This window comes from Sphaerodactylus townsendi, linkage group LG13, assembly GCF_021028975.2.
Source record: "Sphaerodactylus townsendi isolate TG3544 linkage group LG13, MPM_Stown_v2.3, whole genome shotgun sequence".
Lineage (NCBI taxonomy): Eukaryota > Metazoa > Chordata > Lepidosauria > Squamata > Sphaerodactylidae > Sphaerodactylus > Sphaerodactylus townsendi.
Window position 1 is genome coordinate 11,561,717 of NC_059437.1, and position 27,476 is coordinate 11,589,192.

The following is a 27,476-nucleotide window of genomic DNA, read 5'->3' on the forward strand; positions in this document are numbered from 1 at the left end:
GGGGGGGGGGTGGGGGGGGGGGGGGGTGGGGGGGGGGGGGGGTGGGGGGGGGGGGGGGTGGGGGGGGGGGGGGGTGGGGGGGGGGGGGGGTGGGGGGGGGGGGGGGTGGGGGGGGGGGGGGGTGGGGGGGGGGGGGGGTGGGGGGGGGGGGGGGTGGGGGGGGGGGGGGGTGGGGGGGGGGGGGGGTGGGGGGGGGGGGGGGTGGGGGGGGGGGGGGGTGGGGGGGGGGGGGGGTGGGGGGGGGGGGGGGTGGGGGGGGGGGGGGGTGGGGGGGGGGGGGGGTGGGGGGGGGGGGGGGTGGGGGGGGGGGGGGGTGGGGGGGGGGGGGGGTGGGGGGGGGGGGGGGTGGGGGGGGGGGGGGGTGGGGGGGGGGGGGGGTGGGGGGGGGGGGGGGTGGGGGGGGGGGGGGGTGGGGGGGGGGGGGGGTGGGGGGGGGGGGGGGTGGGGGGGGGGGGGGGTGGGGGGGGGGGGGGGTGGGGGGGGGGGGGGGTGGGGGGGGGGGGGGGTGGGGGGGGGGGGGGGTGGGGGGGGGGGGGGGTGGGGGGGGGGGGGGGTGGGGGGGGGGGGGGGTGGGGGGGGGGGGGGGTGGGGGGGGGGGGGGGTGGGGGGGGGGGGGGGTGGGGGGGGGGGGGGGTGGGGGGGGGGGGGGGTGGGGGGGGGGGGGGGTGGGGGGGGGGGGGGGTGGGGGGGGGGGGGGGTGGGGGGGGGGGGGGGTGGGGGGGGGGGGGGGTGGGGGGGGGGGGGGGTGGGGGGGGGGGGGGGTGGGGGGGGGGGGGGGTGGGGGGGGGGGGGGGTGGGGGGGGGGGGGGGTGGGGGGGGGGGGGGGTGGGGGGGGGGGGGGGTGGGGGGGGGGGGGGGTGGGGGGGGGGGGGGGTGGGGGGGGGGGGGGGTGGGGGGGGGGGGGGGTGGGGGGGGGGGGGGGTGGGGGGGGGGGGGGGTGGGGGGGGGGGGGGGTGGGGGGGGGGGGGGGTGGGGGGGGGGGGGGGTGGGGGGGGGGGGGGGTGGGGGGGGGGGGGGGTGGGGGGGGGGGGGGGTGGGGGGGGGGGGGGGTGGGGGGGGGGGGGGGTGGGGGGGGGGGGGGGTGGGGGGGGGGGGGGGTGGGGGGGGGGGGGGGTGGGGGGGGGGGGGGGTGGGGGGGGGGGGGGGTGGGGGGGGGGGGGGGTGGGGGGGGGGGGGGGTGGGGGGGGGGGGGGGTGGGGGGGGGGGGGGGTGGGGGGGGGGGGGGGTGGGGGGGGGGGGGGGTGGGGGGGGGGGGGGGTGGGGGGGGGGGGGGGTGGGGGGGGGGGGGGGTGGGGGGGGGGGGGGGTGGGGGGGGGGGGGGGTGGGGGGGGGGGGGGGTGGGGGGGGGGGGGGGTGGGGGGGGGGGGGGGTGGGGGGGGGGGGGGGTGGGGGGGGGGGGGGGTGGGGGGGGGGGGGGGTGGGGGGGGGGGGGGGTGGGGGGGGGGGGGGGTGGGGGGGGGGGGGGGTGGGGGGGGGGGGGGGTGGGGGGGGGGGGGGGTGGGGGGGGGGGGGGGTGGGGGGGGGGGGGGGTGGGGGGGGGGGGGGGTGGGGGGGGGGGGGGGTGGGGGGGGGGGGGGGTGGGGGGGGGGGGGGGTGGGGGGGGGGGGGGGTGGGGGGGGGGGGGGGTGGGGGGGGGGGGGGGTGGGGGGGGGGGGGGGTGGGGGGGGGGGGGGGTGGGGGGGGGGGGGGGTGGGGGGGGGGGGGGGTGGGGGGGGGGGGGGGTGGGGGGGGGGGGGGGTGGGGGGGGGGGGGGGTGGGGGGGGGGGGGGGTGGGGGGGGGGGGGGGTGGGGGGGGGGGGGGGTGGGGGGGGGGGGGGGTGGGGGGGGGGGGGGGTGGGGGGGGGGGGGGGTGGGGGGGGGGGGGGGTGGGGGGGGGGGGGGGTGGGGGGGGGGGGGGGTGGGGGGGGGGGGGGGTGGGGGGGGGGGGGGGTGGGGGGGGGGGGGGGTGGGGGGGGGGGGGGGTGGGGGGGGGGGGGGGTGGGGGGGGGGGGGGGTGGGGGGGGGGGGGGGTGGGGGGGGGGGGGGGTGGGGGGGGGGGGGGGTGGGGGGGGGGGGGGGTGGGGGGGGGGGGGGGTGGGGGGGGGGGGGGGTGGGGGGGGGGGGGGGTGGGGGGGGGGGGGGGTGGGGGGGGGGGGGGGTGGGGGGGGGGGGGGGTGGGGGGGGGGGGGGGTGGGGGGGGGGGGGGGTGGGGGGGGGGGGGGGTGGGGGGGGGGGGGGGTGGGGGGGGGGGGGGGTGGGGGGGGGGGGGGGTGGGGGGGGGGGGGGGTGGGGGGGGGGGGGGGTGGGGGGGGGGGGGGGTGGGGGGGGGGGGGGGTGGGGGGGGGGGGGGGTGGGGGGGGGGGGGGGTGGGGGGGGGGGGGGGTGGGGGGGGGGGGGGGTGGGGGGGGGGGGGGGTGGGGGGGGGGGGGGGTGGGGGGGGGGGGGGGTGGGGGGGGGGGGGGGTGGGGGGGGGGGGGGGTGGGGGGGGGGGGGGGTGGGGGGGGGGGGGGGTGGGGGGGGGGGGGGGTGGGGGGGGGGGGGGGTGGGGGGGGGGGGGGGTGGGGGGGGGGGGGGGTGGGGGGGGGGGGGGGTGGGGGGGGGGGGGGGTGGGGGGGGGGGGGGGTGGGGGGGGGGGGGGGTGGGGGGGGGGGGGGGTGGGGGGGGGGGGGGGTGGGGGGGGGGGGGGGTGGGGGGGGGGGGGGGTGGGGGGGGGGGGGGGTGGGGGGGGGGGGGGGTGGGGGGGGGGGGGGGTGGGGGGGGGGGGGGGTGGGGGGGGGGGGGGGTGGGGGGGGGGGGGGGTGGGGGGGGGGGGGGGTGGGGGGGGGGGGGGGTGGGGGGGGGGGGGGGTGGGGGGGGGGGGGGGTGGGGGGGGGGGGGGGTGGGGGGGGGGGGGGGTGGGGGGGGGGGGGGGTGGGGGGGGGGGGGGGTGGGGGGGGGGGGGGGTGGGGGGGGGGGGGGGTGGGGGGGGGGGGGGGTGGGGGGGGGGGGGGGTGGGGGGGGGGGGGGGTGGGGGGGGGGGGGGGTGGGGGGGGGGGGGGGTGGGGGGGGGGGGGGGTGGGGGGGGGGGGGGGTGGGGGGGGGGGGGGGTGGGGGGGGGGGGGGGTGGGGGGGGGGGGGGGTGGGGGGGGGGGGGGGTGGGGGGGGGGGGGGGTGGGGGGGGGGGGGGGTGGGGGGGGGGGGGGGTGGGGGGGGGGGGGGGTGGGGGGGGGGGGGGGTGGGGGGGGGGGGGGGTGGGGGGGGGGGGGGGTGGGGGGGGGGGGGGGTGGGGGGGGGGGGGGGTGGGGGGGGGGGGGGGTGGGGGGGGGGGGGGGTGGGGGGGGGGGGGGGTGGGGGGGGGGGGGGGTGGGGGGGGGGGGGGGTGGGGGGGGGGGGGGGTGGGGGGGGGGGGGGGTGGGGGGGGGGGGGGGTGGGGGGGGGGGGGGGTGGGGGGGGGGGGGGGTGGGGGGGGGGGGGGGTGGGGGGGGGGGGGGGTGGGGGGGGGGGGGGGTGGGGGGGGGGGGGGGTGGGGGGGGGGGGGGGTGGGGGGGGGGGGGGGTGGGGGGGGGGGGGGGTGGGGGGGGGGGGGGGTGGGGGGGGGGGGGGGTGGGGGGGGGGGGGGGTGGGGGGGGGGGGGGGTGGGGGGGGGGGGGGGTGGGGGGGGGGGGGGGTGGGGGGGGGGGGGGGTGGGGGGGGGGGGGGGTGGGGGGGGGGGGGGGTGGGGGGGGGGGGGGGTGGGGGGGGGGGGGGGTGGGGGGGGGGGGGGGTGGGGGGGGGGGGGGGTGGGGGGGGGGGGGGGTGGGGGGGGGGGGGGGTGGGGGGGGGGGGGGGTGGGGGGGGGGGGGGGTGGGGGGGGGGGGGGGTGGGGGGGGGGGGGGGTGGGGGGGGGGGGGGGTGGGGGGGGGGGGGGGTGGGGGGGGGGGGGGGTGGGGGGGGGGGGGGGTGGGGGGGGGGGGGGGTGGGGGGGGGGGGGGGTGGGGGGGGGGGGGGGTGGGGGGGGGGGGGGGTGGGGGGGGGGGGGGGTGGGGGGGGGGGGGGGTGGGGGGGGGGGGGGGTGGGGGGGGGGGGGGGTGGGGGGGGGGGGGGGTGGGGGGGGGGGGGGGTGGGGGGGGGGGGGGGTGGGGGGGGGGGGGGGTGGGGGGGGGGGGGGGTGGGGGGGGGGGGGGGTGGGGGGGGGGGGGGGTGGGGGGGGGGGGGGGTGGGGGGGGGGGGGGGTGGGGGGGGGGGGGGGTGGGGGGGGGGGGGGGTGGGGGGGGGGGGGGGTGGGGGGGGGGGGGGGTGGGGGGGGGGGGGGGTGGGGGGGGGGGGGGGTGGGGGGGGGGGGGGGTGGGGGGGGGGGGGGGTGGGGGGGGGGGGGGGTGGGGGGGGGGGGGGGTGGGGGGGGGGGGGGGTGGGGGGGGGGGGGGGTGGGGGGGGGGGGGGGTGGGGGGGGGGGGGGGTGGGGGGGGGGGGGGGTGGGGGGGGGGGGGGGTGGGGGGGGGGGGGGGTGGGGGGGGGGGGGGGTGGGGGGGGGGGGGGGTGGGGGGGGGGGGGGGTGGGGGGGGGGGGGGGTGGGGGGGGGGGGGGGTGGGGGGGGGGGGGGGTGGGGGGGGGGGGGGGTGGGGGGGGGGGGGGGTGGGGGGGGGGGGGGGTGGGGGGGGGGGGGGGTGGGGGGGGGGGGGGGTGGGGGGGGGGGGGGGTGGGGGGGGGGGGGGGTGGGGGGGGGGGGGGGTGGGGGGGGGGGGGGGTGGGGGGGGGGGGGGGTGGGGGGGGGGGGGGGTGGGGGGGGGGGGGGGTGGGGGGGGGGGGGGGTGGGGGGGGGGGGGGGTGGGGGGGGGGGGGGGTGGGGGGGGGGGGGGGTGGGGGGGGGGGGGGGTGGGGGGGGGGGGGGGTGGGGGGGGGGGGGGGTGGGGGGGGGGGGGGGTGGGGGGGGGGGGGGGTGGGGGGGGGGGGGGGTGGGGGGGGGGGGGGGTGGGGGGGGGGGGGGGTGGGGGGGGGGGGGGGTGGGGGGGGGGGGGGGTGGGGGGGGGGGGGGGTGGGGGGGGGGGGGGGTGGGGGGGGGGGGGGGTGGGGGGGGGGGGGGGTGGGGGGGGGGGGGGGTGGGGGGGGGGGGGGGTGGGGGGGGGGGGGGGTGGGGGGGGGGGGGGGTGGGGGGGGGGGGGGGTGGGGGGGGGGGGGGGTGGGGGGGGGGGGGGGTGGGGGGGGGGGGGGGTGGGGGGGGGGGGGGGTGGGGGGGGGGGGGGGTGGGGGGGGGGGGGGGTGGGGGGGGGGGGGGGTGGGGGGGGGGGGGGGTGGGGGGGGGGGGGGGTGGGGGGGGGGGGGGGTGGGGGGGGGGGGGGGTGGGGGGGGGGGGGGGTGGGGGGGGGGGGGGGTGGGGGGGGGGGGGGGTGGGGGGGGGGGGGGGTGGGGGGGGGGGGGGGTGGGGGGGGGGGGGGGTGGGGGGGGGGGGGGGTGGGGGGGGGGGGGGGTGGGGGGGGGGGGGGGTGGGGGGGGGGGGGGGTGGGGGGGGGGGGGGGTGGGGGGGGGGGGGGGTGGGGGGGGGGGGGGGTGGGGGGGGGGGGGGGTGGGGGGGGGGGGGGGTGGGGGGGGGGGGGGGTGGGGGGGGGGGGGGGTGGGGGGGGGGGGGGGTGGGGGGGGGGGGGGGTGGGGGGGGGGGGGGGTGGGGGGGGGGGGGGGTGGGGGGGGGGGGGGGTGGGGGGGGGGGGGGGTGGGGGGGGGGGGGGGTGGGGGGGGGGGGGGGTGGGGGGGGGGGGGGGTGGGGGGGGGGGGGGGTGGGGGGGGGGGGGGGTGGGGGGGGGGGGGGGTGGGGGGGGGGGGGGGTGGGGGGGGGGGGGGGTGGGGGGGGGGGGGGGTGGGGGGGGGGGGGGGTGGGGGGGGGGGGGGGTGGGGGGGGGGGGGGGTGGGGGGGGGGGGGGGTGGGGGGGGGGGGGGGTGGGGGGGGGGGGGGGTGGGGGGGGGGGGGGGTGGGGGGGGGGGGGGGTGGGGGGGGGGGGGGGTGGGGGGGGGGGGGGGTGGGGGGGGGGGGGGGTGGGGGGGGGGGGGGGTGGGGGGGGGGGGGGGTGGGGGGGGGGGGGGGTGGGGGGGGGGGGGGGTGGGGGGGGGGGGGGGTGGGGGGGGGGGGGGGTGGGGGGGGGGGGGGGTGGGGGGGGGGGGGGGTGGGGGGGGGGGGGGGTGGGGGGGGGGGGGGGTGGGGGGGGGGGGGGGTGGGGGGGGGGGGGGGTGGGGGGGGGGGGGGGTGGGGGGGGGGGGGGGTGGGGGGGGGGGGGGGTGGGGGGGGGGGGGGGTGGGGGGGGGGGGGGGTGGGGGGGGGGGGGGGTGGGGGGGGGGGGGGGTGGGGGGGGGGGGGGGTGGGGGGGGGGGGGGGTGGGGGGGGGGGGGGGTGGGGGGGGGGGGGGGTGGGGGGGGGGGGGGGTGGGGGGGGGGGGGGGTGGGGGGGGGGGGGGGTGGGGGGGGGGGGGGGTGGGGGGGGGGGGGGGTGGGGGGGGGGGGGGGTGGGGGGGGGGGGGGGTGGGGGGGGGGGGGGGTGGGGGGGGGGGGGGGTGGGGGGGGGGGGGGGTGGGGGGGGGGGGGGGTGGGGGGGGGGGGGGGTGGGGGGGGGGGGGGGTGGGGGGGGGGGGGGGTGGGGGGGGGGGGGGGTGGGGGGGGGGGGGGGTGGGGGGGGGGGGGGGTGGGGGGGGGGGGGGGTGGGGGGGGGGGGGGGTGGGGGGGGGGGGGGGTGGGGGGGGGGGGGGGTGGGGGGGGGGGGGGGTGGGGGGGGGGGGGGGTGGGGGGGGGGGGGGGTGGGGGGGGGGGGGGGTGGGGGGGGGGGGGGGTGGGGGGGGGGGGGGGTGGGGGGGGGGGGGGGTGGGGGGGGGGGGGGGTGGGGGGGGGGGGGGGTGGGGGGGGGGGGGGGTGGGGGGGGGGGGGGGTGGGGGGGGGGGGGGGTGGGGGGGGGGGGGGGTGGGGGGGGGGGGGGGTGGGGGGGGGGGGGGGTGGGGGGGGGGGGGGGTGGGGGGGGGGGGGGGTGGGGGGGGGGGGGGGTGGGGGGGGGGGGGGGTGGGGGGGGGGGGGGGTGGGGGGGGGGGGGGGTGGGGGGGGGGGGGGGTGGGGGGGGGGGGGGGTGGGGGGGGGGGGGGGTGGGGGGGGGGGGGGGTGGGGGGGGGGGGGGGTGGGGGGGGGGGGGGGTGGGGGGGGGGGGGGGTGGGGGGGGGGGGGGGTGGGGGGGGGGGGGGGTGGGGGGGGGGGGGGGTGGGGGGGGGGGGGGGTGGGGGGGGGGGGGGGTGGGGGGGGGGGGGGGTGGGGGGGGGGGGGGGTGGGGGGGGGGGGGGGTGGGGGGGGGGGGGGGTGGGGGGGGGGGGGGGTGGGGGGGGGGGGGGGTGGGGGGGGGGGGGGGTGGGGGGGGGGGGGGGTGGGGGGGGGGGGGGGTGGGGGGGGGGGGGGGTGGGGGGGGGGGGGGGTGGGGGGGGGGGGGGGTGGGGGGGGGGGGGGGTGGGGGGGGGGGGGGGTGGGGGGGGGGGGGGGTGGGGGGGGGGGGGGGTGGGGGGGGGGGGGGGTGGGGGGGGGGGGGGGTGGGGGGGGGGGGGGGTGGGGGGGGGGGGGGGTGGGGGGGGGGGGGGGTGGGGGGGGGGGGGGGTGGGGGGGGGGGGGGGTGGGGGGGGGGGGGGGTGGGGGGGGGGGGGGGTGGGGGGGGGGGGGGGTGGGGGGGGGGGGGGGTGGGGGGGGGGGGGGGTGGGGGGGGGGGGGGGTGGGGGGGGGGGGGGGTGGGGGGGGGGGGGGGTGGGGGGGGGGGGGGGTGGGGGGGGGGGGGGGTGGGGGGGGGGGGGGGTGGGGGGGGGGGGGGGTGGGGGGGGGGGGGGGTGGGGGGGGGGGGGGGTGGGGGGGGGGGGGGGTGGGGGGGGGGGGGGGTGGGGGGGGGGGGGGGTGGGGGGGGGGGGGGGTGGGGGGGGGGGGGGGTGGGGGGGGGGGGGGGTGGGGGGGGGGGGGGGTGGGGGGGGGGGGGGGTGGGGGGGGGGGGGGGTGGGGGGGGGGGGGGGTGGGGGGGGGGGGGGGTGGGGGGGGGGGGGGGTGGGGGGGGGGGGGGGTGGGGGGGGGGGGGGGTGGGGGGGGGGGGGGGTGGGGGGGGGGGGGGGTGGGGGGGGGGGGGGGTGGGGGGGGGGGGGGGTGGGGGGGGGGGGGGGTGGGGGGGGGGGGGGGTGGGGGGGGGGGGGGGTGGGGGGGGGGGGGGGTGGGGGGGGGGGGGGGTGGGGGGGGGGGGGGGTGGGGGGGGGGGGGGGTGGGGGGGGGGGGGGGTGGGGGGGGGGGGGGGTGGGGGGGGGGGGGGGTGGGGGGGGGGGGGGGTGGGGGGGGGGGGGGGTGGGGGGGGGGGGGGGTGGGGGGGGGGGGGGGTGGGGGGGGGGGGGGGTGGGGGGGGGGGGGGGTGGGGGGGGGGGGGGGTGGGGGGGGGGGGGGGTGGGGGGGGGGGGGGGTGGGGGGGGGGGGGGGTGGGGGGGGGGGGGGGTGGGGGGGGGGGGGGGTGGGGGGGGGGGGGGGTGGGGGGGGGGGGGGGTGGGGGGGGGGGGGGGTGGGGGGGGGGGGGGGTGGGGGGGGGGGGGGGTGGGGGGGGGGGGGGGTGGGGGGGGGGGGGGGTGGGGGGGGGGGGGGGTGGGGGGGGGGGGGGGTGGGGGGGGGGGGGGGTGGGGGGGGGGGGGGGTGGGGGGGGGGGGGGGTGGGGGGGGGGGGGGGTGGGGGGGGGGGGGGGTGGGGGGGGGGGGGGGTGGGGGGGGGGGGGGGTGGGGGGGGGGGGGGGTGGGGGGGGGGGGGGGTGGGGGGGGGGGGGGGTGGGGGGGGGGGGGGGTGGGGGGGGGGGGGGGTGGGGGGGGGGGGGGGTGGGGGGGGGGGGGGGTGGGGGGGGGGGGGGGTGGGGGGGGGGGGGGGTGGGGGGGGGGGGGGGTGGGGGGGGGGGGGGGTGGGGGGGGGGGGGGGTGGGGGGGGGGGGGGGTGGGGGGGGGGGGGGGTGGGGGGGGGGGGGGGTGGGGGGGGGGGGGGGTGGGGGGGGGGGGGGGTGGGGGGGGGGGGGGGTGGGGGGGGGGGGGGGTGGGGGGGGGGGGGGGTGGGGGGGGGGGGGGGTGGGGGGGGGGGGGGGTGGGGGGGGGGGGGGGTGGGGGGGGGGGGGGGTGGGGGGGGGGGGGGGTGGGGGGGGGGGGGGGTGGGGGGGGGGGGGGGTGGGGGGGGGGGGGGGTGGGGGGGGGGGGGGGTGGGGGGGGGGGGGGGTGGGGGGGGGGGGGGGTGGGGGGGGGGGGGGGTGGGGGGGGGGGGGGGTGGGGGGGGGGGGGGGTGGGGGGGGGGGGGGGTGGGGGGGGGGGGGGGTGGGGGGGGGGGGGGGTGGGGGGGGGGGGGGGTGGGGGGGGGGGGGGGTGGGGGGGGGGGGGGGTGGGGGGGGGGGGGGGTGGGGGGGGGGGGGGGTGGGGGGGGGGGGGGGTGGGGGGGGGGGGGGGTGGGGGGGGGGGGGGGTGGGGGGGGGGGGGGGGGGGGGGGGGGGGGGGTGGGGGGGCGCTTGGGGGGGGGGGGGCGGGGGGGGCGGGGCGGGGGTCGGGGCGGCGGGGGGGGGGGGCGCTCGGGGGGGGGGGGGGGGGGGGGGGGGGGGGGGGGGGGGGGGGGGAGGGGGGGGGGGGGGGTGGGGGGGGGGGGGCTTCTTCTTCTTCTTCTTCTTCTTCTTCTTCTTCTTCTTCTTCTTCTTCTTCTTCTTCTTCTTCTTCTTCTTCTTCTTCTTCTTCTTCTTCTTCTTCTTCTTCTTCTTCTTCTTCTTCTTCTTCTTCTTCTTCTTCTTCTTCATATCCTCTGTGAACATGTCTAATCTCCTTTCAAAGTAGCGTCCAGCCCTCCAGTTAAGATATGTCTTCCAAGCCCTGCTTTTTCTGCCTTCACCGTCAGAGATGAGATGGATGGCAACTAGAGACAAGGATTTTTTTGTGGTGGTCCCTTGGTTTTGGAATACCCTCCCCTTTAAGGCTTGTCTGGCACCAACTTTACTTTCTCTTTGGTACCAGGCTAAAATACAGGTTTTTTTCCCCCCAGGATTTTAATTAGGGTTTTTATCTGATCAGCTTTTAATGGTTTGCTCTGTTTCATGGACAGTTTTTATGCTGCCTGTGTCTGACAGCTTGTTTTTTAATAATGTGTTTTATTGGGGCGCTGTGTGGTTTCCGGGCTGTATGGCCGTGTTCTAGCAGCATTCCCTCCTGACGTTTCGCTTGCATCTGTGGCTGGCATTCAGATCCTCTGACGATGCCAGCCACAGATGCAGGTGAAACGTCAGGAGAGAATGATGCTAGAACACGACCATGCAGCCCGGAAACCACACAGCACCCCAGCAATTCCGCCCGTGAAAGCCTTCGACAATACAATGTGGTGTTTTTTTTTATCTGTAAGCCACCTTGAACAAGACTCACATAGGTGGCAGGGAAATATTCTGGATAAATAAAATAAAGTTTTGAGTGACCACCGCATCCTGTGAGAGCAAACAAAGGCTTTGTCACTTGTCAGCTCTATCAGAATTATTGTTTGCCCACTGCAGATCTGGAAGGCACAGAGGAAGTTAGTCTTGCCGCTGAGGCATCTGGTTCAACCTTCAGGCGCCAAAGAAGTTTACAGGAGTTTGGCTGACTAGCTTATGCACATTAAAAAATAATGACACGTACAGGCATTCAGTGGAGCCGCTGTCATGGAACACAAAAACTGAGTCTAAATCAAAGAAGATCAAAACTCACTTTCTTGACGCCGCACGGAAGCCTAGTTCCACCCTTTAAATAATCCACAGTGGAGTACGTTCTTCTTTTCTTTTTCGTAGCTCTTTTATTCGCTAAGCAGAGAAGGTTCCTTCATAATTTAGGTTTATGTCATATTACGGGACCCATCCTTTTCCTTTTATTCCTGATTGATGGTGCAATTTTCAATGTATCAGGAGGGCTGGCCCAGGCTAGCCCAATCTTGGGCCTTTCCCCACTTTTCCTTCTACCACCTTCCGGCTAAGCGGCCGCTACTCACTCGCGGCTGGCTACAAGTCATTTCTGGCTAACCTCGCTTCCCAGGCTTCCCCACGACCCGTTCATAATGCTCTACGGCGGCTGGTCATCAAAAGGCTGCCGATTTGAGGAGCGCCGCAGGAATGACATCAGCGCTGAGGGGGGCTGCGAGGCGCAGGCGCGAAGCGCCGAAGCTGGCAAGTCCGGGGCGGCTGGGCGTTGTCATGCCTCCCTGTAGCGGGGAGTGCCGTGGGACCCTGCACTACTTGGCCCGAGTAGCTTGCAGCAGAAGGTAAGTGGGGAAAGGCCCCTTGTCAGATCTTGGCTGCTAAGCAGGGTCAACCCTGGTTAGTGTTTGGATGGGAGACCGCTAAGGAAATCCAGGGTTGCTACAGAGAATGGCAAACCACGTCTCTTGCCTTGAATACCCAACGGGATTGTTATCACTTGGCTGTGACTTGACTGTACTTTCCACCATCACCAGTTGTTACATAGATTGGATCTCCCAAATAAAAAAACAGTTGGGGAGAACTGGTTGCTGTGGGTTTTCCGGGCTGTGTGGCCGTGGTCTGGTAGATCTTGTTCCTAACGTTTCACCTGCATCTGTAGCTGGCATCTTCAGAGGTGTATCACGGATTCTCTCAGGCTATTATGACAGGGCTGAATTGCTTTAACTCTGTGCTATTTCCCCAGTAAAAAAAACCCCCTCCCCAAACTTCTGTTAGCCCCAGTAGAGGTGGCACAATGAATTAGTAACCTGTATCTGGGCTGTTTTCATGTATGGATATTAGTTCTATGTGTTGGGGGGGGGGGCGTTATTTATTGACCTCTGAAGCAGATCCAGTGGAATCAAAATGTGACTGGTCTTTTGGGAGTATATTTTGGAATATTTTGAGTATAAGCCTAGCAGTTGCGGCCTTGTGGTTATTCGTGATATATTTTGTGATATTTTATGTGTGTTTTTGATTTTGATATATTTTTCTGTTGAGATTTTGATGTATAGTTTTCTACGGATAAGAATCCAGTACAGTGCAATAAAATGCATATTTAATATATTTTAACAGACATCTATCAGACTTCTCAGCCTCTTGGTGCGCCTATCTTTTTAATAACAGTATCCTATTTTCACACTGCCAGTTCCTTTTGCTGCTTTTTAAAAATGTTGCTTTCTGGATGCAAAGAAAACGCAGGCCAGTGCTTGAAGCCAATTGTAGCGATTTTCTTTTTGCCTCTGTTTATGTCATCAGATGGATGAACCGTCTGGGTCTTGCCGCCATCGGTTACACTCCTGATGACAAAGATATTCAGCCAGATGAAGGTAAGGCCGTTGTTATTCTTTGACATAGATTCAAATGGAAAGGAACATCTTCTAGGAAGGGAAGGGGAAAGAATACTGGCCCTGTGAACGCTTCAGAAACCAGAATACGGTTGTGACTGTAATATAAGGAAATGCAGACTTGTCATTATCATGCTTGGTATCTGAGCTGTTTAGGGAACCAGAGAGAGGCAGACTCTGTCAGGAGTTTTGTTCTTTTGTTCCAACAAGGAAAACCTCTCGTCTGATTTCTGCCAATAAGTAGTAGCCATCTTGTGTGTTTCCTGGTACAATCATGGGCAGAAATCAAGCCCACGAAAATGCAAAAGCAAATATATTCAAGCGTCTCCAACTTTCTCAGACCCACATAGAATGCCAACCTGAATCGTGTGACCTACTTTCTACGTTTTAACGTCAGCTTTTGTCTTTCCTGCTCTCTTACTCTTTCCCTTCTCCTCGTCGTTCTTCTTTTCTTCCATTTCTACTTACTCTCTTTTAGAGACAGCAAGATAGGGGTGATGCTTCTGGTACTATAAAATTGGTTTGCACTATCTTGTTAACCTCTCGCTCCTATTATCTGAATATTAGAGAACTTTGCAGAAAGTGATTTGCTCTTAAACTGCGGGCTTTGCTATAAATGTTGATGGAGCTGATACTGCAAGCTCAGAGGTGCAGTCTGTTAAAAACTCCAAGTGCTAGCAGTGGTAAAGGAAGGTGGGTACAGTAGGTTAGGGCTTGGTGAAGTGCCCAACCTGGATCTATTGCCTTAGCAAAATAGGCAGTTGCAGAGACCTGTTTCATTACGGTTGCCAGACGGAAGAAAGCAGTTCATTGACAATACAAACCTTTGTTTGTTTAGCAGATTACTGGAGTGAAAGCGACCAGGAAGATATTGATGGCTCCCTAACACTGAAACAAGATGGCCCCATAACCCTTTGTGATACTTACCACCAAACGCCCTCGGTAAGTTACGCCAAACTCACGCTGGACTACTCTTAATCTTTACATTTTGCCTAACGACTTTTTGGAAGCATGCTTCCATAAGCAAGATAGAGCAAATACGGAGGCCCCTTCAGCACATGCAGAATAATGCACTTTCAATACACTTTCAATACACTTTGCGGCTGGATTTTACTGTGCGGAATAGCAAAATCCACTTTCAAACAAGTGGATTGGAAGTGCATTATTCTGCATGTGTGGAAGGGGCCAGAGTGATACTATATGTGGATAAAAAGGTATCAGTGAATTCTATGATAATGGAAAGAGTCTGCAAGAGTTTTCTTTGGTTTGGTTAACATAATGAGTTGGATCAGCACAGAACTGCTGCTTGTGCTATAGCTTGTGCAAGAAAAAGACTGTGGCAGCCGCTTCTGCTAAGTCAAACTTCTTTATCCCTACTTGTGTTTCCACTTGCACAGGATTTTGTGGAACCAGTTTCTGGACACTTCAGTACACAGGGTGGACAGGGCTAGATGTTTCAGGGCTGATGGGCTGGGCTGCAAGCCTGGGTTCACAGCTGTTAGATTTAGTTTAGAGTCATAGATCATCTGCCCAGTAGTGTGTGTGTGAGTGCAGTTTATAAAAACTTCCCAAGAGATAAATGTAAAAAGGTAAAACTTACATTTATTCAAGCATCTCCAGTTCACAGCTTTGTTCCAGGAAAAAAGGGGAGCGGCCAAGAAACCCTAGTCTAAAGAGATTTACTTTCCCCTGCAGCCAAGCAAGTACAAGAGCGTGCCCCACTGTGTGCAGGGGCACATTCCACTAACCGTGAGCAACTGTAGTAGGCTGCCAAAGTTCGAGAACGCTCTGGACGTCAAAGGCTAGACACAGTGGCAAGCAGACAAAGGGTGCTGAGTTAGTGGAAGCGGTCTCCTGGCTCCAGACAAAAATCGGGACGGCAAACAAAGAGGCAACATCACAGTTTAGTGAGACACTACAGATACACAGAAGCCCCAGTCTCCAGGCATGCAGAAGTCGCTTATTCCAACAGCACCATCATCTTGCTCAAGCAGAACTGCGCTAAGTTGCTTGCTCATCACTAGGTCCAAGGCACTGTAATTCAGGGTTCCCACCTTTTCGTTTGAGGGCTCCCATCACATCTAATTTAGCCCTTAGATCCAGAAATTTCCAATTCAGCCTGGAGTGAGTGGCTGTGCTTAGACAGTCTCTCCCAACACAGGTTTCAAGTGATATATCAACTGCCATGTGAAAAGAAGCTACTGTAATTTATTTTGCTTGTTTAACAATTGTCTCCGCTGCCTGCTGAAGCTGAGCCAAAGCACTCATAACTCAATGAACACAGATTCTTTTCCTATTTAGTTCCACCTTCATCTCCCTTTGTATCCCACTGTTTTCTCCATTCCATTTAAATTGCGACTGAAACTCTTTGGGACACAGTTCTGTTTGTTTATCCTCTGTAAAGTACCCCCCACAACGATGGGGCTACAGCAATTCTTTTTCTTTTTCCATCAAGTTACAGCTGACTTGTGGCAATCCTGGTTGGAGTTTTTCAGGCAAGAGATGTTTAGAGGTAGTTTGCCATTACCTTCCTTCCTGTCGTGGTCCTGGTATTCCCTGTAGGGCTCCCATTCAAACAGTAGCCAGGGCTGACCAGCTTCCAAGATCTGACTCAGGCCCTTTCCCCACTTACCTTAAGCCCCGCGCTTCTCTCCTCAAGTAGCGCGGGGTACAGCTGCACTCCCCACTTCAGGGGCGGCGAGAATGCAGCCGCCCCGATGCTGCCTCTCCTGGCAACTTTTGAAATGGCGCCTTTTGATGACCCCGCGCAGAGCGCAGGGTCGTGGGGAAGCCGGGGCACATGCCAGGAATTGCGCGCAGCAACCCTCGGACAGAGGTGAGTGGGGAAAGGGCCCCAGATCAGGCTAGTCTGGGGCTATCTAGGTCAGGGCTATAAAAATAAATAACGCCAAATTATCTCGCTGTTGTGGGTATTCTGATGCATGTGGCCGTGGGGTGGTAGTTTTTGCTGCTAACATTTCCTCTGCGTCTGACTAGCATCTTCAGAGGCATGTTATGGTAAGATGTGTTTGCCATGCCTCTGAAGATAGCCATAAATAGGCTCATTCCGCACATGCAGAACAATGCACTTTCAAACTGCTTTCAGTGCTCTTTGAAGCTGTGCGGAATGGCAAAATCCACTTGCAAACAGTTGTGAAAGTGGTTTGAAAACGCATTATTTTGCTTGTGCGGAAGGGGCCATAGAGAGGAAATGTTAGCAGCAAAAACTACAACGCGACGGCCACACATTCCAGAAAAACCCACAACAGCCCCTTGATTCCAGCCGTGATCCTTCGACAATACAATAATAAATTACATTAATGATATGGAAACACTATGATAACTCTGATTTGTCAAATGTGCCCGTTTCATTCTGTTGCTGGTAAACACAGATACTGAAAGTATGCAAGATGAAGATGTGTTTTGTCTTTGGTGGGGGTTTTTTTGTTCGTGCGTTGTTGTTGTTTTGTTTTGCTGCTTAAAGAAAAATCAACCCGTGTTTCTCAGTGCGGACGGGACTCTCTCTATTTTTCTTTCAGATTTTTCTCCAGCGTGAATGATGCAATCCTCGCCCAGCCAGAACCAAAGAGAGCATGACTGAGGCAACGGCATCACATGGGTGAAGCTCAGACTGATTTTTCACCCATGTGATGCTGTTCCACCAATGGGGTACAGGTTAAACCTCTCCCTTTCTGATTTTTTCACTCCACTTTTTTGCCATTTTCTCATTTTTTAAAAAAAAAACAGCATTAAAAATAATACTGACCATTCAAGCAAAGTTCAACAGTCCCCTCAAAACTGTTTGTTTCCACCTCCCATTGATGCTAATGTTGACTCTTTCCCCTTCCTTGCTCCCTAATTGATTGGGATGCTTGTTCCCTCAAAAGGAACAGGAAAAGGCAGTTCTGGTGTCTTTTCAGGGACATCTGGATCTCTCCCACAACTCATCGCTGGGTTGGGTATAAGCTGAGAAGGTGTTGTGAAAATCTGGACCAGCAATACCCTTGCTTCTTCCAGCAAGAGTTGTTCTTGGACAGAGAAATGAAACAAGAACAGGGATTGGTTAAAGGGGAAAAGCCAGTGCATGCTTTCTGAAGTACCAACGATTGGCTAATGCCAAATCAGACTTGTTATTTAACATGACTGTTAGATATCAAAGCCCGCTTGAGACATTCTATTACCAGCACAGTGACTTCTGCTGCTGTAGTTGCCACCAAACTGGCAGGAGAATGTCTAAAGCAGTGGTGGCGAACCTATGGCACGGGTGCCAGAGGTGGCACTCAGAGCCCTCTCTGTGGGCACGCGCAAACAGAGTCACCCCCCCCCCACACACACACACACACATCTAGGCTGGCCTGGGCCACTGGGCTCAATTAGCATTAAACCTAAGACCTAGTTTTGGGGAATCAGTGTAGGTAACCCTGTTAAGCTGTTAAACCCCACTGATTTTTCATGCAAAGAACTAAAGCACTATCCTTTACCTGGGAGTAAGCTTGGTTTCTGGCAACGGGGCTTGCTTCTGAGTAAACCCTCCTAGGGTCGTGATTCACCCGTTGGAAGAGTTGCACGGTTGCTTCAAAGCAAAGCCACCGACTACCTCCAAGCTTACTCCTAAGTAACACATGCCTTGGAGCCAACCGTTTTTTTCTAAACTGAAACCTCAGTATTCAGGTTAAATTGCCGTGTTGGCCCTTTGCGATAAATAAGTGGGTTTTGGGTTGCCATTTGGGCACTCGGTCTCGAAAAGGCTCGCCGTCACTGGTCTAAAGACTTCTGCTCATGTAAAATGCTGTAGCGATACGGCTGCAACGCCTAAAGGTGACACATCCTTGAGCGTATGGAAGTGGCCCAGGGTGTTGCTAATTGCTGGAAACAGAGCAACTAAAAGAGGGCTTATACTACATAGCACATGTTGAGTTTTTCCTGTCTGTTCCCGTGACCACGTAATACAATGGAACATCTAAATTATTTTCAGATGAATTCTTCGAGTCCATTCCCTGAGCCTAAACAAGGCCGGCACTTCTCCAGCGAATCCACCTATTCTCATTCTTCTGCGGAAGATTCCCGACAAGATCCGACAGGGAGCACACACTCCTCGGGCTGCAGGCCTCCGTACAGAGAAAGGCGCTCGTGGCAGGACCTCATAGAGACCCCGCTGACCAGTTCAGGGCTCCATTTCCTCCAGACTGTTCCCCCTGACTCTGAGTATGTGAGCGGCCGGCTTGGAATGTCACCCGAGAGGCGGAGGCAGGCGACGCTGCCAGTCCAAAGACGACACAACCTTGAACAGGACGGTCCCTTCCCGTTGGTGGAGTGCTACCGAGGTCAAAGTTCCCACACCAGGCCCCAGAAGCAACGGAGTCAAAGCCTTCCGCGAAACAGAGATGTCCGAGTCAAAGGCTGCGTAAAACCCGCCGGGATAACAGAAGAGAGATCCGAAGAGCAAGCGCACAGTAAAAAGCAAAGCAGTTTGTGCGAAGAAGGTAAGAAGTTAAAGGAGTGTTAGCTTCTTCTTTAGGCTCATGGACAGGCTTCCTCTTTGCATGTGGAAGATCCCAGATTCAATTCCCGGCAACTTCACTTAAGAGATCCCAGGGAGATCTCCTTGAACCACTGCCAGTCAGAGTGGGTCGTAGCGGTCTGAAAAGACAAATGGTATATATCAAAAAGCTTGAGTCATCTTTACAATTAAGTCCACAATGAAGGAAAAAGTATACAAACAGAAGCATTTTGATGAGTAAAAGCATAGTTCCTTAGAAAGCATTGATGCTGGTGTAGATCTGACGTCTAGGCCTTTGGAATAGCTGTGATGCCTGAGTAAACGTTGTCTTTAAACAAGATTTAGCAGTTCATAAAACCCTAGTTATGCACCTGATGCGCTCCAGCTTTGTCCCCAAACTCAGTCATAAGAATTCATGAAAGGTTGCAAATTGGCGTTGTTTTACCCTAGGCAGACTATTAAAGTGTATAGACATTCAAAACAGATACAAAATAATTGCTTCAAGGGGAAAAGGGGGAAAAACCCCTATGTTGTAAAGCATAACACTGACACATTTTGCTTTTCATCATCTTCCATACCCTTCTGGGATTGCTGCTATTACCGCAGATCAAACAGATGGAAACTCTGTTCCTCCTGCTTGTGTTTAAATGCTGGGTAGCAGCCATGGTGGCAGCACTTCTACTGCTGGTGTCCCCTGGAAAAGAGGAGAACATCCTTACAGGCTCACTTGGTCATAATAAAGCTTCCAATACAGCAGGGGTTGGGCTTCCCAGTCTTTTTGAAAATGTGAGCATTTTTTTGGAATTCTCACACACTGTGGTAGGTGCAGCCACAAAATGGCTGCCACAGGAGGCTGAACCAGTCACAAAATGGCCTCCGTGGCTTACCTTCAGTCACAAAGTGAAGATCATTGTGCAACAGCGGTGGCTGCTGCCGAAGCAACATTCTTAAAAATCTGCACACCCAATGAAATTTCCAGTGGCGAGTCTGAATTCTTGTCCTGCCCACTTTCTAAAAGCACTTGGTGAGGTCCAGAAAAGGTGTTGGCAGATTCCCACAGGCTCCAAGTCGGGAACCCCTTCAATACACATTCACTGTCCCAAGATCAAAAGGGTACAGTGTGCCAAACACCAAGCATGACCAAATTGCAGAAGCCATATGTAGCTGAATACTTAGCTCAGTCTATATCAGAGGTGGGATCCAGCAGGTTCTCACAGGTTCCCGAGAGTAGGTTACTAATTATTTGTGTGTGCCGAGAGGAGGTTACTAATTGGTGATTTTGCCACATGATTTTTGCCTTAGTTACGCCCTTCCTCTCAGCAGTAGCGTACAGAACTTGAAGCAGTCTAGCAGGAGGTGCACCGGCGTGCGTGGCAGCCTGCGCCTGCGTGCATTCATTTCCCGCCCAAGGATAGGCGCAGCGCCTGTGTCCTTGCCACAGCTCCACCCAGGAATGCCCCGCCCCCAGAATGCCCGGGCAACGCCCCCATCGTTCCCAGCCCCATTGGTGCTACGCCACAGTTTGAATCCCACCACCATGGGAACCTGTTACTAAAATTTTTGGATCCCACCACTGGTCCATATAACCTGGTCAAACTAGAATGCTGAAAGAACAACAGACACATCTTGCAATAACTATGCTTAACTGTATTTTAAAAACCATTGGGAAGATCCAGGGCAAAATTTTTATCAACCAAACAACAAAACACTTATTGCATTCTGTCTTTATTTTTATTTTATTGATTTGATTTAGTACCCCAGCCTCCCTAGCCCAAGCTGGGCTCAGGGTCGCTAACATACATGTTTAACAATAATAATAATAACTTAAATAATGCCCTCCCCTCCCTTGCATGCCATCCCTCACTCCCTCCCCTCCCTTGCATGCCACCCCTCCCTTCCCTTCCCCTCCCTCCGCTAGGGTGGGTAGGCCATGTCCAGATGCCGGGCCCCCTCCCCTCCCTTGCATGCCATCCCTCACTCACTCCCCTCCCTTGCATGCCACCCCTCCCTTCCCTTCCCCTCTATCCACTTTAGACAGGGGAGGGGGCTGATGGCTTAAGGCACAGGAGGGCAAATAGATTTGGGGGAAAGCACTCCCACTTCTTCTGCCTCCTCTGCTTCTTGGCAGCCTGATCCCAGCAGGTCTTTCCTTCCTTCCACTTCAGGATCTTAAGAAATACACCTTTAGGTAAAAATTGTAACAGACCACTGCCTGGAAGCTATATGCATCAAGTATGGGTCAACAGACCTGGAGCAAAATGTCCCTTTAATAGAGATTTAATGTATGGAAGCAGGCAGCTGACGGTTTTCATAGCATGTATGTAAATAGCGTTTAGTAAATAGCATCCCATTCAACCTCTAATCAATGGAGAGGACATTTTATTTCTGCTAGCAATTGGTGACTCCAACTGTAAAACCGCCACAATAGACACTGCTCGAACACGCCACAATATATTGCGCCTGGATTTAAAGCTGCATTTTAGCAATTGCAAAAAGAGCTGCATTTTAGCAATTGCTTCCAAGGTGGGTGTATTACGTTTTATGATATTTTGTCGGATGCCGCTGTAATTTTATTTAATTCGCTGTTTTAACTGGGATTTTAATGCTATTACTGTTATGATTATGTTGTTCACCGCCCAGAGCCCTTCGGGGGAGGGGCGGTATATAAAATTGATTATAAATAAATAAAATAAATAAGTATTATTTTTTTTAAAAAAGTAGCAATCTATAATAAGTTGTTTCTGAATATTTTAAGAAAAATGTCCGAGTAAATATGCTCTTTTATTTTCCTTCACGACATCCGCTCTGTTGTAAGTATATGAAAAAAAATCAAGAAATGATTATTGCTTTTCAGAAAACACAGAAGAACTAAGAAAGAGTAAAGATGGTCTGCATGAGTTGTACAAGACCCTGGAGCAAGCAAGTTTGTCTGCCTTTGGAGAGCAGCGTCCGTCCACCAAGCAGGAATTCCGGCGGTCCTTTGTGAAAAGGTGCAATGACCCCGTGATTAATGAAAAGCTCCATCGCATCAGAGTACTCAGGAGTACTTTAAAAGTAAGTGTGTGACCTTGCTAGGCTATGTAAGCTAGGGAGTTATTCTTGCAGCCAGCAATGCAAAATATCTGTGTTGTGCCTACAAGAGACAAAGGTAGGAACTCCATTCTGTCTTACATCGATAAGGACCGTGCTGGTAGCTCTGTCTGATGACCTCCCTGTCAATTAGATAAGGGTGGAGTTGTGCGGCCAATTTTATTGGAGTTAGCAGCAGCATTTGATGCCATTGGCCGTTCAGTCCTGGCTCACCACTTGACCTCCCTCAGGGTAAGGACTATTGCCTTGGATTGGTTTACTTCCTTTCTCCAGGGATGCATGCAGAGGGGAGGAAAGCTCTGTGCCTCAGCCACTAGATCAGGGGTCTGCAACCCTGTGGCTCTCCAGATGTTCATGGACTACAATTCCCATCAGTCCCTGCCAGCATGGCCAATTGGGAATTGTAGACCATGAACATCTGGAGAGCCACAGGTTGCAGACCCCTGCGCTAGATTATGGTGCGCTGCAGGGCCCTGTTCTCTCTCCGGTGCCATTTAACATATATATGTGCCCTCTTACGGAGCTCGTCAGAATATTGTCCAAATTGCTGGGGAATTAGTGAGGGCAGATCTTGCTTCACAAGAGGCTAAACAGCTATTACAAGATCTTTTATATAGTAAAATTCCCTGAACTTTGGAACGATGTATAGAAATCTAATAAATAAGTGAAATGAACGAATAAAGAGAATCCAACATCCAACATCCACATACAGTTACAACTAGCACTGCTGGCTGCATGTCCCTGACAAAGCCATTTCCCTTGGGTTCACCTCAGTTCCAGTATGATTTGATGGTTAGCAAATTGTACTGATATGAGACCACCTGGTCTTTGTTAGCGAAGTATGAATCCCCACTGTGCTGTGGAAGCTTGGCCAATCACTCTCACAGCCTAACTTACCTCACAGGGTTGCTGTGAGGATAAAATGGAGAGGAGAGAACCACGCATGGCAACCTCAGCTCCTTGGAAGAAGTGCAGGATAAAGAATGTGCTAGCCGGATCCTGTCATGGCAGCAGTAGAAACACCAGAAACCTAGTAAGAGGCTTTAGTATCAATTCTGCCCACCCTAAAAGCTTTTTGTGGTTCTCTCTATCACTGGTCTACAAGCCAGGAGTCACATTCCTTCCGGTTGTGGTGGGTTTTCCGGGCTGTGTGACAGTGGTCTGGTGGATCTTGTTCCTAACATTTCGCCTGCATCCGTGGCTGGCATCTTCAGAGGTGTATCACAGAGAGAAGTGTAACAGACTTCCCTCTGTGATACACCTCTGAAGATGCCAGCCACAGATGCAGGCAAAACGTTAGGAACAAGATCCACCAGTTTTTACTTCTAACATTTCACCCACGTGTAGGGCATCTTCAGCTGCCACCTTCAAAGGTATGTCATGGCGAAATGTGTTTCTGTCATCGCAAAAAACTATCAGACCACAGCCACATAACCTGGAAAACAATCAACAGCCAGTTGATTCTGGCCATGAAAGCCTTCGACAATACAATATTACAAAGAAATTAAAAAATTAAGAAGGAAGCAAATAATACAGAGTATTTGTATATCACCTATTACCAATCAGAGTTTTCTGCACTCTGCTAGTAATATTGCAGAACTTCATCACTGTATAAGAGATGGTAGTGTCTTTATTTACAATCAAGCCATTTACTAAGACATAATCATCACGTTTAGGAATCCTAGACAACAACGGCAAAATTAGATGACTCCTCACATCCCAACAGACTTTTCAGTGAAGTAATGCAACCATCTCAATTGCACCAGACCACAAAGGCGCATTCAGTCCTTAATATGACATGGTAAAAAGTACAGTTCAGTTTATATATTTACAGTTATTGACAGGCAATATTGCATGGAAATTTTAAAAAAAGGAAGCAAATAATACAAAGTATTCATATATAACCTATTCGTATATCACTGATTTCTACACTCTGTTAGCAATACAGTGGAAACTCGGTAATCGTAGCCTTCGGTTTTCGTCCATTTCAGTTTTTGCAGGTTGCCCCTGGCCGTTTTTTGCCTCGGTTTTCGCCGCGTGCCTCGGTTTTCGGCTACGCCGTTTGTGTAGATTTACACTTTTTGCGTAAATTTGGTACTCTGTTAGCATAGCGCATGCGCAAACGGCGTAGCTTCGGTTTTCGCCGGTTTCAGTTTTCACCGAGTGTCGCCGGACAGATTGCTGGCAAAAACCGAGGTTCCACAGTATAGCAAAACTTTGGCTGATTCCGCATGGGCCAAAAACAGCAGTGTGAAAACAGTGTGAAAACAATATAAACCCTTTTACACCATTTTAAATCCTTTTACACCATTTTCACACCGTTTTCACACTGCTGTTTTTGGCCCATGCGGAATCAGCCTTTGTTACTATATAAGAGACGGTAGTATCTTTATCTACAAGTGAGCAATTTACTAAGGCATCATCATAAATCTAGGAAGCCTAGACAACAATGGTAAAATTAGGCAGCCCCTAATGTCACAATAGAATTCACAGTAAAGTGAAATATGAGCCGTCATCTCAATTATACCATAATTACAAGCACACATTCAGTCCTCCATAGGAAGATGCTGAAATCTTACACTAAGCAGGGCTGATGGGAGAACATTATATTGGGCTCTTGAAAAATCCCAATGAAATTTAAGGAAAGTTAAAAGCATAAGCAAACTATTAAAAAGCGAACTATTAAAAACTGAGGTAGAGCATAAAAACAGCATAAAACACTGAGCATCTCGGAGTTGTTCTCAGGCCTGAAGAACACTATATGAGAACAATGTTCAGCACCTTAGTTAAAAGCCTGGATAAAAAGAAATCTTTTAAAAGAGAGTAGGATAGGCACCAAGAAGACCTCAAGGGATTGTCTGACTTTACATTATCATTGAAAACCAGATACACACTGACACCGGCACCCTATCTTATGTTAATAGAGGTCAGTAAGCTTAGAAGAGCCGTCACTCTGCAGCTCTACTCTCCGAAATCCTGGAGAGGAAATATAAGACTCCGCTCTTGTTGAGAATCTGCCCATGCATTCTTGGACAAGTTGAAACTAGGCTAAGGTGATCAGATGGTCACCTTTGTGATCCGGGACGGGGGAGGCGGCCGCATGCGTGCGCAGCCACAGGAGCGCACTGCCTCCTGGGGTTTGCCGTTTCCCACCCTGTGACAGGGCGGCAAACGGCAAGCCCCAGAAGGTGGACGCGTCGCCGACGGCCTTCTGCTTGTTGGCTTCGTCGCTCCCCGTGACAGGGCGGCAAACGGAAAGCCCCAGAAGGCCGAATGCCAGCGACTCCTCTGGCCGGGCTGCGGTGCGCCTTCACCAGGGCTTGCTGTTTGCAGCCCTGTGACAGAGGCGGTAAGCGGGAAGCTTCGTCTATCCTGAAACAATGGCTCGCCTCCAGCGTGGGAGGAGCGTGGGAGGCACGTGCCAGGCGCGTGGGAGGCTGCCGCACTGCCTTGCGCCCCAAAAGGCAGTGCGGCAGCCTCCCAAAAATCTTGACAATTTGAAGAACCTGCAGGACGTGGGACAAGTTGTTTAAAGGTGGGACGGTCCCACCAAAAGCGGGACATCTGGTCAGCCTAAACTAGGCAGCATGTCTTGTGGCTGTTGTTGCTGTACCTTTTATGAGTTGTGAACCAAGATCATTCCTCCATTAGTAGGAATGCCTTGAAATACTATGCCTTGAAAAACTGCTGATAGATGAAAACCCTAAGATTTCAAGGCAAATTGCTCAATTTTGTGCTGTGGCGGTTCGAAGGCGTCGTGGGCTAAAGAAGCAACGTGTGAATAATGTTGGCACTTAAACATAAATGAAGCCCGGCGGCATTTTAATCCAATTTGTTTTCAGAAGTTATGGTAATTTTATCTGTGTCTGATATTTTTAACCAAAGAGTCTACTCTGCACTTGGTATTTTTCTGCCCGTGCGAGATGAAAATAAATCTTAATTTTAAAAAAATCTGAATCTCAACCTCAAAGGGAAGAGCATTCCACAGTTATCCCTGAAAAAGCTCAGTATTTTCTTCTACCGGCCTTACCGTTGAAGACTGGAGCTTATGAGCAGGATCTAATCTGGTGGGCTGAATTGCGCGGGAGGAGATGGTCCTTCAAGTGACAGGGCCACTTCAGAAAAATTAGTCTGGGGGGAAGACCTTGGAGTATCAAGGGTTTTGCTACACACTGGAGATAGTTTTATCAAGGTAAATAAAAATACAAGTCTGCAGTGGGCCTTAATATACAGTGGCCCCTTCCGCACATGCAAAATAATGCATTTTCAAACCACTTTCACAACTGTTTGCAAGTGGATTTTGCTATTCCGCACAGCTTCAAAGAGCACTGAAAGCAGTTTGAAAGTGCATTATTCTGCATGTGCGGAATGAACCAGTGACTGAAAGCAAGGGAAGCAGAAAGTACTTTAGAGGAACTTGGAAGCGTTCGCTACCTCTTGCCTGAGGAGAGATCATTTTAAAAGTTTCAGTAATTCTGTGTTGACTTAAAAAGCCATATTTTGCATTCTGTTCTTCATTGTGCGACTCAAATTCATTATTGTTTATTTTCATACCCCTTTCTCCTTTGCAACAAATATCCCCCAGAAAACGTATGCATTTTCCACAACTTTATTGGTGGCCCCATAGATCCACATGCTGCATAAATGTTGGTTATGTTGTGATGGGCATATAAGTACTATGTAAATTGCAAATTAAAACAACACAATGTATACGCATAATACTGAATGGAGCCATAAAACCAGCCAAAAGTGGAGAGCCAAAACAGCCGGCAAAATTTCTAACCATTGTAGTGAGGAACGGAAATAGGGAGAAACATTTGCTCATCCCTGCTTGTGGAGGCATCCTTCCCACAACAGACTGTCGGATTTGATCCGGCTACCAGGGGTCTGCAACCTGTGGCTCTCATGGACTACAGATCCCATCAGTCCCTGCCAGCATGGCCAATTGGCCATGTTGGCAGGGGCTGATGGGATCTGTAGTCCACGAACATCTGGAGAGCCGCAGGTTGCAGACTACTGCCAGCCATGCAATAAGCCACATGGAGCAGCAGTGGAGTAGGAGGTTAAGAGCTCTTGTATCTAATCTGGAGGAACCAGGTTTGATTCCCAGCTCTGCCGCCTGAGCTGTGGAGGCTTATCTGGGGAATTCAGATTAGCCTGTGCACTCCCACACATGCCAGCTGGGTGACCTTGGGCTAGTCACAGCTTCTCGGAGCTCTCTCAGCCCCACCCACCTCACAGGGTGTTTGTTGTGAGGGGGGGAAGGGCGAGGAGATTGTAAGCCCCTTTGAGTCTCCTGCAGGAGAGAAAGGGGGGATATAAATCCAAACTCTTCTTCTCTTCTTCTCCTGCGCTAGGCCTTCCTTTGATTTTAACACAGGAACAAACAAAAAAAGTGTCACTCCAAGGTTGACTTTTTTTCTGAGCAGAATGTCTCTTCTTGACCTTTGGCAGGCAAAGGAAGGAGACCTGTCCCTAATCAACAGCCTCCTGCACGACCCCACCTTAACGTCAAAGAAATACAAAGAATGGAAAGTCAAGAACTATGAATTTTTCGTGGACGTTTGTGAGTACAGCGCAGCTTTGAAAGCTCAGAACGGAGCATCTGAACTCACCAGCCCCGCCCCCCTGCTGACACACACGCATTCCTTCATCGAAACGCACGTCTGACAGGCTGTAGCCCCCAGGGACACTCGGGGCCGGGCGGGGTGGGTGGGTGGGGCCAAGGTGGGGGGGACGGGACGACGAGAAATAAATCCATGGAGATGAAACACTGTAACCTGTGTAAATAGGGTACTCTGCTGTATTGTACATAGGTTGGATAAGAAAAAAAATTGTGCCACAGGATGCCTACTGCATTGCACGACAAGACCATCTTATTTTTGTTTGGGTCTTTTTTAATGTTTTGGTTGCGTTAGGGAAAAAAAAGCAGTGCAGATGTGTTCCGCCAGCACCAAAAACCCAGGAAGATTTATGTGTACTGTACTAAAGGGGAAGCGTGGAGGGTAAAGGAGCTCTCTTTTTGATTTTATATATGTAGATATACCGTATGTACCCATATCTATGTATACAAAATGTAAAAACTGAGGTTTATTTTTAAAAATGCTCTGAAATGCCCATCTTCATGATTTCCCCCCCCCCTCTTTTTTTTTTAGAAAAATCAAAAACGGAAGGAAATATATACTATTTTTTAAAAAAAATACAGAAATGCATGGGCCACTCCTAGGGAACGGAAGATTAAATGTTCAGCGTTTCCGGTAAACAGTAGCTACTGTCTTTTGTGAACGTCTCGAAGGCTGGAGTAGCAAGGAATTAGTCAACTGAACCCCTTGCAGTGTGCCTTAAAATATATAGTGTCTGTCCAGCAAAAGTCTTTTCCTTTGCCTCTCCAGGCGCAAACTGTACATGCCGTCAAAACGCTGTGCTATTTTTACAAGAAAAATACGTGCCTGCTTTACGGAGGAACAGCCCCAGATGTGTGGGCGTGTGCGTGAAAAGAGAGCATGTGTGTATGCGTGCGCATGTGGCATGGGACAGGTTGAGGTAGGAAGCAGTCTGGCGATTTCGTCGTAAAACGACTTCTGGCTGCCCTTGCGTCCTCGCGCCGTCGAAAGGCGCAACGCCGCCTTCTGAAGAG

General features: G+C 62.4%; 1 protein-coding gene across 1 annotated transcript in view; it reads left to right on the forward strand.

Annotated features, from left to right (window-relative positions):
• Positions 1-26,522, forward strand: part of LOC125442954 (connector enhancer of kinase suppressor of ras 2-like) — a 358,128-nt gene extending 331,606 nt beyond the window's left edge. The window contains exons 19-24 of the mRNA XM_048514758.1: positions 10,980-11,147; positions 12,161-12,231; positions 13,088-13,191; positions 17,225-17,732; positions 20,604-20,803; positions 26,294-26,522. Coding sequence (XP_048370715.1) covers positions 10,980-11,147; positions 12,161-12,231; positions 13,088-13,191; positions 17,225-17,732; positions 20,604-20,803; positions 26,294-26,509 — 1,267 coding nt within the window. The 3' untranslated portion in view covers positions 26,510-26,522. The remainder of the gene's footprint in view (positions 1-10,979; positions 11,148-12,160; positions 12,232-13,087; positions 13,192-17,224; positions 17,733-20,603; positions 20,804-26,293) is intronic.
• Positions 26,523-27,476: the final 954 nt, after the last annotated feature.